At 45.0% G+C, this 17197-nt stretch overlaps 1 protein-coding gene across 1 annotated transcript in view; it reads right to left on the bottom strand.

Annotated features, from left to right (window-relative positions):
- SH2D2A (SH2 domain containing 2A) overlaps positions 1-17197 on the bottom strand; it is a 333990-nt gene that overhangs the window by 158328 nt on the left and 158465 nt on the right. Inside the window, exon 3 of the mRNA XM_069604582.1 lies at positions 16846-17057. Within this exon, the coding sequence (XP_069460683.1) occupies positions 16846-17057 (212 nt within the window). The remainder of the gene's footprint in view (positions 1-16845; positions 17058-17197) is intronic.

The following is a 17197-nucleotide window of genomic DNA, read 5'->3' as shown; positions in this document are numbered from 1 at the left end:
TTGAGATTGCATTAGCAGGAGCTAAAAGCAGCCCCTACGTCTCCAGCATGAACAAGTGACCACGAGCTACCACGCTTGGGCAAGGAGCTAGTACGAAGCGCTCCACAAATCTAACTTTCACATAAGATGCAAAACTATCCCTTTTGTTTCCATTATGTGTGACCCCTTATGCTTTAAATGTTGTACAGATGCGTCCTAATGTTGATTAATAGATTGTCCCAAATCCACACAGTTAAATTCACCTCGGTGTGTTTGTTTGGCATCAGTTTGCCTGGGGAGCCAAAGGTAGTTCCTGGTAGCTGTTATTGACAAGCTAAACAGGGTCGTCTAGGCTACAAGCAGATGCTAAATATCTCCCGCAATTTCAATCCCTGCGGGACTCAAATTTAAAGTAAGTGTCTATAACCGGAAGTGTGGCAGCCTGGAGAAAAACACCAAAAAATGAAATTTGGAGTTATTTCTAAAGACGGTAGCCCGTGGCATAAAAAAGGTGAGAAGAATGTGGGAGGAGTTTTTTAATTATTTGCCACTTCCGGGTCTCCAGGGCGAATAAAAAGGGAACTCAGCTTTCTTCCTCTCTCACAGCAGAATGTATCAAGAAAGTGAACTGCTGATACAGTGCTTAGGAGTACAGTTATAAAGGTCAGGTTGCGTAATATTCGCAGATGTATAGTCGAAGCACAGTTGCAGATCCACTATAAAATGACTGAAGAGTTGCCCACCTTTCCCTCCTTAAACTGTATTCCTCTTGAAATCCTCTCTCCATATACTTCGAATGGCACCATTAATATTTTACTCTTATTATTCTGTCCATATTATTGTACACTGTTACTGCGCCCCTTGTTCTTCTCCACTACATTGCTTTACAGCTAGGTTATGTGGCGGCATAGGAATGAGAGTCTGACCAAACGGAGACAAGGTTTGGGCTAAAGACTTTTATTGAAAGAAAGAAATAGAACTCTCCCTGACTACGGTAAGTTCCCTACCTAGACAGACTAAACTCGGGCTGGTGAGAATGTCAGTAGTGTCCAAATTAAAGTTCTGTCAAAGTCAAACTCCTCACCTATCCCTTCCGCTAGAACACAAAGTACTAAGCAAAGACTCTCTTTACGACCCAGGAGAATGACTCCCTTCTCCAGGGTACAAGTCTCTCAAAGAAAAGGATCCCAAAGTTCCAAAAGCAAACACATGTCTCCTGCACCCCAGGAGAATCACTCCCTTCCTCTAGGTAAGAGGTGTCCAAGAGATAGGGGAATGGCTCTCTTCTATTTCCAGAGAACTTTTCTTTAGGCTGATCTCCAGGCTACCTTAACCTTAGCCTGTTCATTAACTCGTGCAATGCCCTCAAATGATTGTATTCTCTCTCTACTTGCCCAACTGAGACGAGGAAGAGACTTAACAATTGCTCTTGGGTCTTCCGAAGCCGATGTTCCTTAGCATGCGGTTGAAGCAAAGAATACTCTTCTTCCTTAATTTCAAAAGACGTGTGTCCCAATAGTTTCAGATGGGACTGATTCTTGGCGGGCTTCAGTGTTCCCGAAAACATAAAGTAGACTTTCAAAGATGTATGTCCTGATAGTCTCGAAGGGGACTGACTCTTGGTGGGATCTGGTGTTGACGAAAGCAAAACCGCAGACAATCTCTTGCATACAGTCGTGTGTCGTAAAAGGTATCGTCTGGCTCACAGGCACGTGCCAAGGAGACTGGCAGTTTTCGAGATGTGCAGCAGGAGACTACTGTTCCCGCCAATGATGCTCCTGAAGACCGCTGGGTCCAGGAGTTGCTCTTCCGAAAGACAATTTCCAACAGATCCGCGTCTTAGATATTAGGATGCAAATACTGAAGGACCAGCTCACGGTTCAAAGTAAATCTCCTTTGTATTTTCACTTACATATTAACCTGGGGTTGTTCTGTAGGTTTTATAAAAGTTCTTTAACTTCTACTTTCATTGGGGCCCATTTGGTTTTGCAGCCCTCGTCTACTGGCAGTTTGTGCGTTCAGTGCAGACTCCACCGCACAGTCTTTCCAGGTTGTGTACTGCTGGACTGCCTGGATGTTTCTCGGGGAGTCGCTTACTCAGTCCTGCGGTAGGCCAGTGCTGGATGTTTCAGCGCCATTCTCAGACTGCAACATGCCACCCACCAGAGGTCATGCCACCACCACACCTTTGCGTTGCTCTACTGATGTTGACTCTCGAGCGATTATCAAGATACTCTCTGGGTGTCCCATGCTCAGTCTTTTCCACTTCACTGGAATTCTTCTCAATAGGTTCACCTTCACCCCCAGTCTCCCTCTTCTGGGCTGGTAGGGCTTTGGACCGGTTTCGCCTCTACTCAGTCTCACGCTCACCCTCTGGGTTCCACTTTCTTCTTCCACTACTACTGCAGACATCCTGTCGACTTGCAAGACACCCTCTCCACCTTCTACTGCTACTACTGCTACCGCCGACACCCTGTCGACTTTCCCAACGTGATTGTGGGTTCCGACGAACCACACCCAGCATGCCGCTCTCCTTCTCAGGGTTCTCTTGTCCCCTTCTTCCATTTCCCCTTTGAGACCTCCTCCAGTCTCTCATTCGATCTCTCTCCGGATCGAGAACTGCCTCTCTTTCCGGCTTCAGAACCAGAACTTGAACCACGTCCTTCTTTACTGTTGGGTTTGAATAGTGGGAATGGCCCCAGTGTAACTTCAGTGTGATTGACAATAGCTGGTCGAGCACTCTTTCTAGTTGATGGCAGCATGTTTGCGATCTTCTTTGTCCCTGCCTGAATCATAGCGGAATTGTCTCACCGCTTACAATGACACATGGTTTCAGAATGTATCATAGATAAAGAAGGTTTTGGTGTTGGTGTTGCTCTATAGGGATGGGAGTTAAAGGGGCTGTGTCCGAGACGCACGTCCTTGCCCCCAGGAAGGGAAGTCCTCGCCATGAGGTCCTCCTGCATATTAACACCCTAGGGGGACTATTGGTTAGCAGCTGCACTTCCCTAGCCAAATGGAAAGGGGCTCCCCTCTGGAAGTGACACCATCCGAAGAATAATCACAGTTAGCACCATATAAAACCCTTAGCTTTTGCAAACAAATGCCATTAAAGCAGCAAATGTGTGCATATATTGCTATGCGACAGCATAGTTCTCTGCTGCTGGGCCATGCGGCACTACATGAAACATACTCCGGGATATTCCATTGCGAATTCTTGGCCACCAAATCCAAATGCCCCGAACCCTTGGTGGGGGTCTAAGATTCAAATCTCCACTTACATGAAATGCATAAAAACTGAATTCCTTTTGAAGGCCTACTTATTAACATCATGATTGGTTTGCTACTTTTATTTTAGAACAGAATAAATATTACCATTTATTAGGCAGATGAAGAAATTGATGAGCTGTTGTCAGAGAAATTGCTAGCAAAACTACATTAGCTATCTGCAGAGAAGCTGTAGGAGTATTGATCCACTTGCTCTGGTGTTGGCAACCATAAGATGGCCACAGCTTGGGCATCCCTTGGCATTACGTGTGGCATTTACAGTAAGCAATTGATAGCCTTTAAGTTAAAGGGGCTATAGAGCCTTGCAGATTGAAACAGAGATGAAAACCTCCACTAAATAATCCACATTTTTCAAACGAAGTTTCAAAATTCTATGTCACTCAGGTGAGGTTCTACATGTTTGGGAAGCTAAGTCAGAAATGCGCCACAGTAAGAGAGGTGACAACGTGGTCTGGTAACACTTTTCTTTGTACACTGATCTCTTGTACAATGACCTTGAAGTTGTACAGTGTCCTTACCATAGAACTTTTACCATCTCCTACTATTCCATACACATGATTCTATATTGAAGGGCTTTTAAGTGCAAAGCAGTGGCGCGATATTGTTCAAAGAATGGTTTAATAATAAGTAACACTATCTCAAATATAAAGATAATAATACCCTTTTTATGTAGCGCTTGTTTACATATATTACTATTACCCAATCGAAATTGGTACTCATTTATTGACCTCGTAAGTCGTAGCCAGGATTTGAACCTGCGACCTGCAGATCAAATACATATCACAACAAGGGTTTAACCGCGGAACCATTTTAGCGACAGTTACGAAAAATATCATTGAGTAGTACCCTAGAAATGGGAAATCCATGCATTTAAGTTTAGGCAAAGAGAGATGAGAGGATATGGCAGTTTTTACTTATTTAGAATTCATTTATATGCTTGTTACATATAAAGGAACTCACTTATTTAAGAATTCAAAAGGAATGTTGTAAAAACAGCGATAGCGAAGTTGGAAGCTGCCTCAGAAACCATGATTGGGTTGGTTCAGAAATACATCAATTATTTCTCACCCGGCATTGATAAAAATGTCCAGATAAAAAATTAGGAGCCAGATTGTCAATTGAACTGAGGATTGGGGCCTTTATCCAAGCCTTGCGTTGATTATATACTGTTTCTTGAAAGAATTTCTGACCAAATATTTCCCAAATTCCCCCATTAGCTGGGTAAATGAGCCAGAGTTAAGAAAAATAATTAAATGAACAGGGCATGGCGTGAGTATTCAAGCACTGTTTGACTTGCAAAATCGTATTGTTTTCTACAAGCAGGGATCAGAGATCTTGATCTCAGGTCACCAGTGTGCTATAATGGACTCCATTATTGATATGATATGATATCATAAGCCATTTATAACGCGCCCATATATCCCTGATGTTGAGGGACAGACAAAGTACATACAGCACGAGGAAGAACAAGAAGGAAGAATAGCCAAGGCCACTAAAAACAGGGAGAAGGGAGAAAAAGGGAGGTCGAGATGGTGAACAAGTAGCGATGCGAATCCCATAGTAACCGATCACTCTGGAATCCCTCCAGAGATTCCACACAGGCTTGAGACTCCCACAGAAACAAAGGGATGCTCAATGCTTCTGTGCAGGCTACTCTACCCGATACTGTCCCTGGCAGACAAAGAGAGAGGGGCGACAAGAGTGGTCTCTGTGTGTGGGACATGTGGCGTAGTCCAATGCCTATTTCTGTGGATTCTTAGTGGGGTGACCAATGGGACTGGGTACTAGCAAGTCAGAGGATGATGGGCCTGGGGATCTGTGGGGAGGACTGCTTGGTCACCCTCAAAGGAGACCCATCCCAAGACACGGGCTAGTCACTGGGATTGGCTGATGTCTTAGACAGGGGATTTATAGAACGCATGATCATGGAAGTTAGGAGGCCCCTGTCCTCTTGGCACTTGCTCAAGGGACTTGAAGAAACTGCAGCGGGTTACATTTGGGAAGCCCACAATGTGTGGGAGAAGAGAAATCAGGTATTTTCTATACCACTAAAACCTGGGACTTCGAAGAGACTACCAGTGTAAGGGAAACAAGGAATGGCAGCCCCGCAGAGCTTGCATCATCTGCACGTCTGACTCACCTTGTGCAGGTATTGGAAGCCCTTATATATCTTTAACCGGAAAGAGAGGGACCTAATGAAGGACAGAAAACTTAACAGCCCACCAGCTGTCCACCACACAAGACCTCCACTCTCAAAGAGTTCAAGGGCAGATTATCTAAGTGAGTTCACCCTGGGGCAGGGTGAGGCCATGACAGCCGGGGAGAGGACTTGCTCAAGAAGATGTACATGCCTACCCCAAATCCCAGATTAGAAATCCCACCAAATCCCCACTTGAAGCTACCCGCAGGGGCAGAGCCCAACAGTCAATACCCATTCGGGCTAATGCACATGGGTTCCCTTTCACCAGAGAGATGCTGCAAGCAGGTCAAAAGGCCTATAGGACGCCACACTCGCAGTCGTGCAGTGCATGTGTTTGGAGAGTGGAGACAGGAGAATGGGTGACACAGGACCTTGGGAGCTGGAGAAGAGGCCCAGGAGACCAGACGGAGGAGTCCAGGGAGCCGGGAGCAAAAGCAAGAAGGAGGAGAGTGGTGGCCAAAGAGGGGGGCACCATTAGTGCACAGCGTGGTGATGCTCAGAGTAGCAAAGTAGATGCCAAGAGGGCTGATGAACTTGGGATTACCAGTAGTGTGGATGAAAGTGGTGGTCAGAGGAGTGAAGCAGGTGCGCAGTGGGGTAAAGCTTGATGGTGATAGTGGTGTGCAGGAAGTTGGGACTCATGAAGTGAAGATGTTACCCAAAAGGTTGACCATTTGAAATCAGGGTAGTTGACACACATTTAAGGTGGACAAAATATATTAGATACGATAATGATGATTACAAAATTCAGCGGGTAGAAGGAAAGGCTTGACTCTTGTTCATGGGCCAGATGCCAAGTTGCTACTGTTGTGTGATGTTAAGTCGTGCATGGACATCTTTGGTGCAGCGATCGCATTTGCAAACAGTATAAAATATAAAAAAAAACACATGTAACATACACAGAAAAATGTATGACATTTCAAACAGAATCAGAATAACAAGGAGGAAAGAACAATCAGGCTGGACAGATGCACCTGTCCAAAAGATTATTTAAAAGGCGAGTGCAACCCATTGGAAATATATTTCTATAGCTCGCAAAGTGCATAGGGGAGGATTCTGGCACTACATATTTGGTAGCCAGAAGAGAAGTACACATCATTTCAACTGAGTATTACACATATAATACAATGAGCCAAGAAAAGAGGGCTAGTAGGGACCTCAGATTTAATAAACGGTAAAGCAGGCAACCAATAAAGAACTCCACAGAGATGAGTCAGACTGCACATCTCTGCGTCAATAACTCTATTAGATAAATGTGCAGGCTCCAGGAAGGACCAAATGACATGTGCACAGTGTAAATTCATGGCACGCCTTGGCTACACACATTTAAGTGCAGGGGTGGCTGGAGCTTGCAGCAATGTCCTCTGTGATCCCGAATGGAAATGCACATACACCCTTAGCACTGCTCAAACAGTAGTGACCTCACACATCTCCCTTCCTCAGGATATTACAGTGGCTTCCTGTTCAGGAAGATATTATCTTGATAGTAGTTACACCTACTCATAACCGAACACTGGAATACCTAGCACCCCAAAACAGGTGCTACCGCTCCCATGTCCCGTTCGATCTGCTACTACTCACTTTATAATCCTAAATTCAATCTGAAATCAGCAGGTGGAAAACCTTTTCAGACAAACCTGAGTGCTTTCGAAAAGTCATTCAAAAACATGTTCGTAGCCATGATATTTTCATCTCCGGAGACCATCTTCTCATGACAGTTTCATCGTCAAGTTGACTCTGTGGATGGTCGATCGGAAATTGGCTGGTACAGCGCCCTTCGTTGCTGCCGGAGCCTTTTCATAACCTAGGATTCTCAGCGCTATATGAAAAATATAGATATAGACATACAACTCAATTCGAGTCCAAATGTATCTGGCGTGGAATAGTGATTCTAGGAGAGTAGAACCTGTGACAGGTAGATCTGCCTCTAACCCTGGCTTCAAGTTCTCTGAGCATATTACGGTTACAGTCAAACAGGGCATCAAGACTCTGCCCTTCACTAAGGGGGGGAGGGTTGAATCTCCTTAACTATTGGCAGCTCACGCACCCCCTCCTGGCCTAAGTTCAGGTTTCAGAAAAAAAGAAGTAGAGGTTCCAGTCAGGCAGATTGCAAGAGACTCCAATACCATCTGAGGGCTTAATGCGACACACATTTTGTGTCGTTAGCCTACCTCACTGGCACGGCAGGGAATGTGTTTGAATGATATAATTCAGGTGCCGGACATAGACATTGAAGAATAGAAGGGGGAGAATAGTTTGCTGTGGCACTGCATAAGGAACAAGGTCCACCGGCGAGATATGGTAACCTGCTGGGCCATTCTCTATGTAGAGGTATATTTAAGGCCGTTCCCCCATCCTGACAAGTCCCATAATCGGGCCAACAACTCACCCTGATGAAGTGTGTCAAAAGTCCCATGACCGGTCCAATAATGGAATGACTAAAATACGCCCTCTCTGTCGATGGCCATAAGCAAATGATACAGCAGGCATAGCAGGGCAGACTCACGACCTGACCTAAAGCCAGATTGACTGACATTGAAGAATCCATTCTCTTACAAACATCCCTCCAGCTGTGTGAACACAGCCTTCTCCATGATCTTCCCAGACAACGCAAGAGTGGATATAGGAGGATTTTGGGTCAGGAGGTCAACATCAAGGATAGTCTATGTAAGAAGGCGTCTGGCCAGGTCTTGCCTGATGGAGGGGCACTACTCATGTCGATAGTGACCTGTTATAATCTCAGGAGCCATACTACTACTCCCCCAAAGGTCCAATGGAAATGTAAAGTAAAGCGGTTGTTCTGTCTACTCCCCAGAAAGCAAAGTGGGTGCCCTAGCAGCACACACATCTCCCTTAGCACAGCAGAAGCAGAATGGCTGCTCTGGCCGCCCCTAGCCCCTCGTATACCCCCGACAAATGAGGAACGCTGTAGTAGGATTCTAATATACATGTATGTGACAGATTCTGGGGCAGCGGTTCCAACTGTGTAGAATGCCTACCTTATGTATTGTTGACATGCCCTTTATGTGTCCATGATCCAGGGGAAACATTACATTTTGATATGTCTTATTCTTTCTTGAAGAGAAATGCACATACTGCTGCCACTGAAGGGCTTAGGAGTATGGACAGTATGGGCCACCATACCCCTGAGAACAAGACACAAACATACAGTCAGCCTAACTTTACACCTGGAGGAAAACTTGGGCTTCTGCAAAGGTACTTCAGATTTACATGGGATTCTCCTGCAATCCGCCAATCACCCGCCACGGATGCATTTGTCAGTTCGACCATCGCTTCACTCATGCACGGTCTCACCTGACCCTCTTCTATACTGGGTCCCAAGATGTTATCCTCCCCACCATGCTTCTATCTCTCTCGCTCTTACACTCTGTCTTCTTACCTCCACGCATTGATGCTACTTGTCTTCCTGCTTCTCAATTTCTCCAGTCACTACTACCACTACGTCCTATTTCCACTGTTCATTTTTCTCCTCCTTCCTACTATGCCACCTCCTTGCCACTACTACCTCTCTGCTGCTACTACTACTGCCTCTCTTACTCCACTCCTGTTTCTGTCTACTACCGTCCCTCTGCTACCACTACCACTCCTCACTATCACTACTCTTTCTTTACTATTGCTATTACCACTACTGCTCTACTACTGTTGCTATTTCTCTCTCCCTCTACTCTCACTAGCACACTCTACTACCTCTACTATCCCTACTTCTTACTACTGTGACTACCACTACCTCCCACTACTACTCCACTATGCCCACTACCACCGCCTCCCACCATAATTAATACACCCTCCTATTACTCCTACTCTACTCGTAGTACACTTGCTCCTTACTCCCACCCACAAACACTCCACAGACCCCACTTTCCAGTATCCGCCACACTCCTTCCACACTCTCCTCCTCTGGTCTCTCGGGTGTCCTCCTCGACCTCCTATCCCTACCCAAGTACCCCAACACTAAATCTTTCCCAAATTATCTCTTAAATAGTCCACCCATGATTGTCCACTTACCCTAGCCAATGGCTTACTTGTCTTCTAAGGGGTGTGACAGGGGAAGGGCTGAGGAGGCTTCTTAAGGGCTTGCAAACCCCATCCCCTTCTGCACGCGTTTTTACCGTGTTTCAAACACAAACATTTACGTGTTCTATGGGGGACTCTTGGTGAAGCATTTTTGCAGGCCTTTTAGTGTTCATTTCCCTGATTGGTTAGTGGGATTACCAGAGCCATGGCCTTCTGGAGGCATTGCTTTGTAACCATTCCCTGGTGGGCTAGTAGGTCTGAATTGCCACGGCCTCCACTGAGGCTTTTCGATAATAATATCCTTGGTGGTTTAGTAGGGTTATCTTTTATAGGAGCAGGAACCAGTAGCTGCCTGTTACTGGAGCCATGCTCCTTCTCTGTATGCCGCATCAGTCCGTGGTTTTCACGCGGTGTAGACTCGCCACCCCATGATGGCTTCCACCCCTCCATTACTGTCGACGTCGGGTCCTCTTGGACACCCTACCTGGCGCCTCTCCTTGGGCAGTGGACCCCAGCCCTGTTCCTTGGGGCGGGCAGTAGGGCGGGCTGCCCGGGGAGCAGAGCTTAAGCAGCTCATGGGGGGAGAGTGTGCAGGAAGGGGCATACCGAGACAGCTGCCTCTGAGCCCACTGGTCAAAAATGAAGCATTCCTTTGTTTCCAATAAACAAAGGCATATTCCGAACACGGCCTCCGAGATGCTGTGGAGACACACAACCTCCTATCACCCTCTCTAGCTTTGTGTTGACAGACCCTTTAAAGTGGGGGCAATTTATCAGTGATGGCTCATTTAATTTTTACACTACAGTGATAAGAACTGAACATGGGTCCTTTATATTCTGAAGGCTAGCACAAAGCATCAGTCAGCTGACCAAATCTATGCATTCTTCCAAGAGAATTAACGATCCACACAGAACTTTTTTTAAAACTATTTTCTTTATTTTCATGTCTTTGACACACCAACATATATATTACTCTTTAGTAACATATGGTGCATGCCTGAGAAAGTTAACTGTCATTTTCTTGCCTAAGTGGTCTAGTGGCTGCTTTGGGACATGGACTAAATGCATCTGCTCAGCATCCAAGAACGTTTCATTTTCTTAACATGCCAACCACTGCCAGATAGCTCCTAAACGTGACTTGGCACCTTGATTGGGAAAGCAGGGTTCATTGTGTCTCTGTGCAGACCGTAGTCTGGAGCAAATCAATGCAGTGATATGTGTGCAGCAATTATTTGTACGCTGCCCAAGACACCACCCTGTTTGTTAAGGCTATTATGTGCTGCTCCGCTATGTAACAGCACATATGACTGTTTTTGTCAGATGTGTAATTGTACTTGTTGTTATTGTTATTGTTTATTCATTTATAGTGCACACCGGGCAAGTGGGCATCTGGGCGCAGGTCAGGTTACAATGTTACATATAACAGTAAAGCAAAGTACAAAGAGTGCAGATAGTCGGGTATATATAGATATTTCCAAGAAAAATCAGGTTACAGTGATGCATCAGAGAGCTAAGCAAAGTACAGAAAGATATAAAAGACGGAAATATACATATATTACAAAATATATACAGAAATATACAGGAAGATGTATCAGCAATGGGCATGTATGCAGTGGGGTAGAGACCTAGGTAGCTATTTCCAGTGATTAGCAGGATTGCAGTGAGCAGTAACAGGAAACAGGTCATGGTCATTGGTCTAAGTATTGTAGCCATTTCTTGGCATTAGATTTGAAGCAGTGGAAGGGGCATATGTCTCTGAATGAGTTGGGGATAGAGTTCCACAGTTCCGCTGCCAGGACTGGGAAGCTGGCGCCTCCAGTTTTTTTTAGCTTGAACTTCGGTATTTTAGGAGTGTTGGATTGTGCTTTTCTGATAGGGCATGTGGAGGTGTGTTTAGTGAATCTGTCGCTAAGGTATAGGGGAGCCTTGCTTGATAGACATTTCTGGGTGAGGTTAAGTGATTTGAGCTTGATTCTGTCGTTTATACAGAGCCATTTGTTTTCTCATCTTACGTGGGATATGTGCTTATTTTTTGGGATGTCTAGTGCTGCTCTTAGGGCATTGTTTTGGATAGTCTGTAGTTTGGTGGTATTGCAATTGCTGGTGCCTATGTATGAGGCGTTGCAATAGTCCACTTTGGATAGAATTAAGGCCCTTGCAATTGTGATACGGCTTGCCATGGACAGAAATGGTTTGCAGGCATATAACAATTTGCATGTGTAGTTGGTGGCAGATGCAGGGGCATTAATTTGTCTGTTGAGGTAAAGAGCCGAGTCGAGATAGAAGCCTAGTGTCTTGACCTTTTTAGAGGCTTTGATCTGGATTCCATCAATGAGGAGGGAGTTGTACAAGGTAGAGAGTTTAGTTAGTCTGTTAGGGGACCCAACGATGAGGAACTCCATTTTATCGTCGTTGAGGCATAGGCGTGGGTGGCCATCCAGGTTTGTATGATTAAATAGATTTTGTTGATCATGGTTGCATCTTTGTCATAGTCACCTTGGATAGGAATGAGAATCTGGGTGTCGTCAGCATAATTGGTATATGAGACACCCAGATTGTCGAGTATGTCGAATAAGGGCTTAGTAAAAATATTGTATAGGGTTGGGGATGCGCAGGAGCCTTGTGGTACTCCGCATGTGATGGGTACTGGGTCCGCTGCTGATGAGGGAGAGAATACTCTCATTGATCTATTGTCTAAGAAAGAGCTGATCCAACTGGTGAATTCTTTAGAGAAGTGGGCAGCTGTTTGGTGGTGGTTGCACAGGAGATTGGGATCGACCAGATCGAACGTGGCGGATAAGTCTAGCAGGAGAAGGATGGATGCTTTGCCTTTGTCTTTCTGTTCGTCTAATTGATTCTTGAGGTCAATGAGGGCCGTTTCGGTCCCATGTCTTGGCCTGAAACCTGATTGGCAGCTGCCCAGTAGGTTGTTGATCTCCAGATATGCTTGGATCTGGAGGTAGGCAGCTTTATCCAGGATTTTTACCAGAAACGTTACAGTTCTGATTGGCCTGTAATTGGTCAGAATGTTGGGATCTAGGTTGTTTTTTTTCAGTAGGGGAAGCACCCAGGCATCTTTGAGATTGGTGGGTACTGAGCAGGATTTAAAGGAGGAGTTGATAAATGTGGAGATGAAAGGAGCCTGATTTTTGGCATCTTCCTTGATGATAGCAGCTGGGCAGGTCTTTCCTAGGCATTTGGGGGGTTTGAGGGAAGAGAGGATCTTTTCGGTCTGCGCGATGGAGATGGAGTTGAATTTGAATTGGTGGCTGGGTCTGGATTGTTTGGATGATGACTCAAGGAGTATGGCTTCTTGAGTTTCTAAGGCAAACTTGTGTAGGGCCATTTTTTTATGTTGATTTTATTTTGGAGTAGAGTTATTTTATTGCATAGGGCATTTTGGATATCGGTGCACCAGGATTTGTTTTTTATGCAGGTGTCCCTGGGAGTGACCGGGGTTTCCAGTTCCCTTAGTATGGAGAAGATTTCTCTAGTGCTGGAGCTGGCTTTTTCTATTCTGTTATTGAAGGTGTCATTTTTTGTTTGAATTATTTCTTTTTTTATACTTAACGGATAGGGAGGAGAAAAGGAGCTTTTTCTGGTCAGTCGGGTTGTATTTCCATCTGGCCTCGGCGAGTCTTTTTCTCATTGCACAGGGCTTTTAGGACGGGGTAAACCCCAAATTTAGATGAGCAATTAGTTTCTCTTTGCTGAGTTTAAGAGGGGCAATGGTGTCAATGGCTGAGTTGATAGTATTATTATACAGGTCGACTAGGTCTGTAGGGTTGGATGGTAGGTCCGTAGGGTTGGTGATAGGTTGTAGTAGGGGTAGGAGGTTCGGGACTGTGATGTTTTTCCTGTTTCTGGTTAGTACCGGTGGGGCATTGGGTTTAGTTAGGTTGGTTTGAGGGGAGTCTTGGATGGTCAATGAGATCAGGTTGTGATCTGTCCAAAGGCATGGTACGGAGTTAGAAATGGTGGACAGACTGTTGATGTCTGCAATGCAATCCGGAGTACAGCCTTTTGAGTGGGTGGGTCTGTTGTTCCTGAGGGTGAGGCCTGCTTCTGATATGGCATTAGCTAAAATGGTGACACTAGGATCGTTTGGGTCGTTGAGACCAAGATTGAAGTCTCCTAGTAAGATTGTTTGAGAGTTTGGTTTGGTATTGGTGTTAAGGGGGGTTGTTATGTCTTCTTTGAAAAGTCCCTAGAGGACCTGGGGGGTGGTATATCAGGTGCATGGAGACAGTGTGGGAGGCAGATAAGCACAGTTTCACTGATAGCAATTCCATCGATTGTAGAGGGGTCGATTCAATTTCTCTCATATCAAGGTTGGTTTTGCATATGAATGCTATACATCCTCCTTTGGAGGTTTCCCTGTCTTTCCTGATAATGGTGAAGTTCTGTGGGACAGCTAGAGCAAGAGCAGGGCCGGCTGCTTTGTGGAGCCAAGTCTCTGTGACGGCAAGGAAATCGAGCTGCTTAGTAGTGATGATGTCAGTGATTTCAGTGGCATGGGCTACGAGAGATCTGGCATTGATCAGTGCACGGCTGATTATATGGGTTTCTTTGGTTAGTTTGTTAGAGTTGCATTTTTGTTGGGGTGTTGGATGGCTGGTTGTCAGAATGGGATTGGGTATGTGTTTGGTGGGGCAGGGCTTGGGATCTGGGGCCCTATTGGTGATTATGTAGCATATTCTATGGTTTCTCCCATTAGTGGAGCAGGGCCTGTGAGTTGAGGTCCGGTTGGTGGGCCTATTCTGAGATTTCTCCAATTAGTGGAGCAAGGTTGGTTGGGCTTAGGTCTGCTAGCAAAGCGAAGGATATGTCCCATGTCCATACAATAGCACACTGGAATTGTTTGTGTATGTAGCTCTAACGAGTGTGCCATACTGTCCCCACACTTAAACACATAAACCAATCAAAGAAGTCACCTCCAATTGTATATCCACTAGGCCAACCACCCTTTCTACACTGCCACACCATGAGTTTTACCAAGAGATGCTAATGCCATCTCTGTTAGATTAAGCATGGGCCTGCTCTTATTTGCAGAAATACCCCTTGAGGCCTGCACAATGGTGAGGAACTGTTTGCCCTATTCCACATATCAGAAAATGGTTTTGTATAAAACGCTTCATCAGCTTATGACTGGTCAGGCTAAAGTTTGTAAGAAGTACAATCCTTTCTGTACATTTTCCCTCTTAATTGGGTGTCTCTTATAGGGTATCATTTCCGGTCTATGGATATAATTCCCTTAAAATGTTTCTGTATTGGGGACTCTGCATTCTCAGAGTGAGACCCAGCCCTCCTCATCTACAATTCTCCAGAAACAAGAACCAAAAGAGCTCTTATACCCCATTTGAGTAGTCACTGATGTTGCAGCCATTTCATCCTCACATCCAAACACTTCAAATGTCTGAATTAGTATATATGGTTCATGGTTACAACCATTTTAATGATAGGGGGAGTTTTATGAACAGTGAGGTGAGCACCAAGCCTTGTGTCTGTTATGTATTTACTGATTCACACATACAACCCTTTTATCACAGACTTGTTTATCGAATATAGAGATCTCTGATCATTGTTATATTCCCGTACTGCTCTGTGGGTTAATGCAAATTAGACAGGAACACTCATTGGTGCTATTTGTCCCCTTTCCCTTTGTCATAGGGGTATTTTGAGAGAGTACAATAGGAGTGTACCAGACTGTCCACATTGGAATCATAACGTTCTATCAGAAAATAATTGATATGGTTAGTCTAGTGTTACCCCTTGCGAAAATACAAGTGAGGTGGTTTGAACAGAACGCCTGCAACACAGGGCCAGTGGTCAGTGAGCTCTCAGACCGCAGCAGGCTGGTCACACAACAGTGCGCCAGTATGGCCAATTTGAAAATGCATTCAGGCAAGGCCTTCCCTAAGAGCAGCTGACAGAAGAACCTTTTACTTGGGCAGCAACAGCTGTGTTTTCACATTAGATTTCTTCTGTTAAGTACTTGAATTACAATGTAACGAAACAAGCTTCATTCGTTTAGCAACGATTTATTGATATTGAGGAGTTTTTTTTGTGTGACACAGAGGTGTAGTTTGGGAACAACGTGTGCCAGTCAGGGGGGCACATTCTTGTGTTTCGCCCTGGGCACCAAGTTGGCTAGAAACTGCTGTGGTGGTCCCCCTTTTTGGTAGCGTCCTGTTGCAGCTCCGTCAGCGACTTCTTTGCTGCGGCAGGTATACGTAGCATGATCTTTCTCTCCTCTGCATCCCGTTTTGGTGTTGCAGGCGCTGCGTTCCCCGGCCATATTGTCATATGTCGCTATGGTGTGCCTGTGCGGTGTGGAGGCCGCCATCACAACAGGTTAAGAGGGGTTGAAAAGGGGTTGCGCATGCCCACTGGTGTTGGGGGTGGGGACTGTCTCCCTCCCATGATGGGCCAACTGCCTCCCTCCTCTAATGGGCCAACTGCCTCCCTCCTCTGATGGGCGGAAACCAAGGCCCTGTCACATAAGTGATATCTCACTTAGCCAATACAATGAAACGCAGGTGTTTCCCTTTTTGTGGATACCGTACCAATTAATGTGAGTTTATGGTTATCGTTTTTTTATGATTAACACAATTGTCATTTTCCATATATTTTGTTAAAGGCTTTTGTAATGTATGTACATCCCTTTATGGTGAAAAGATGCTTTCTGATGACTGTTTGTGTATCACAATGCGTTTTTTATTGATATTCTTATTGTTATTATAATTTTTAGGTATTACCCAAATTGTTCGTTTACAATTGTTCGAATGAACAATTGACCGAATTTAAAGGGTCACAATTGACCTTTTCACAATTGACTGAATATATATATATATATATATAAAGATATATATATATATATATATATATATATATATATATATATATATATATATATATATGGGTTTTGGGTGGTTTGGCGCGTTGGGTGGGGGGTTGTGGTGGGGTTTCCCCCCACATATATGGTACAATTGACCTTCATAATTCGGTCAATTGTGAAAAGGTCAATTGTCATTCGAGCAGTTGTAAAACGAACAATTCGTATACAACCAATTTTTAACAATGCCTTGGTAATTAACGATTGAACTAAACATATTAAAAGATCAGTGTTACTGGAAATAGCATTCAAAGGACTGTTAATCTCTATCAAAACCAACTCCACCCAGAACCAAGCAACTAAGCCAGACATGTATTCTGTGGCCGAGCTACCTTTAATGGATTGTGCGGTTGTAAAATAGCACATTGGTTTTGCTCAAGTGCAAAACTGGACCAACAGTGCAATTGGTTTTGAACAGTGAAGGAAACTGCTGGTTGAGCCTCCTTACCTCCTAGTGGTGAACCCGTGGAACCATTCCGGTGTTTCTCCTTGCGGAAGGATCCTGCTCGCCTGCGTCTCCTTGAACCAGCGCTGGGTCTCTGCTTGGAACTCCGCTACGGATTCCTCTGGGATCCTTGCCGGTGCATTTCCCCTCACCCAGTCTTCCATGATGCAAACTTGGACGTCTCCTCGGTCACCCCTCGAAGGACTGCAGGGGAACTACACAAATATTGCAAAAAGGTTATTGGCTTTCATCCCATCACTCTTCCTGAAGCATACTGCGCACATGGGTATGTTATACTTTGCAGACCAGCTGGTTCCTGAAAAGTGTCAGTGTGGCCCTCCCACTGCTCATCGGT

Source organism: Ambystoma mexicanum, chromosome 1p, assembly GCF_040938575.1.
Source record: "Ambystoma mexicanum isolate Mex_15411 chromosome 1p, UKY_AmexF1_1, whole genome shotgun sequence".
In the NCBI taxonomy this organism is placed as follows: Eukaryota; Metazoa; Chordata; class Amphibia; order Caudata; family Ambystomatidae; genus Ambystoma; species Ambystoma mexicanum.
The sequence above is the reverse complement of the archived record's forward strand: the minus strand, read 5'-3'. Positions and strand labels throughout refer to the sequence as shown.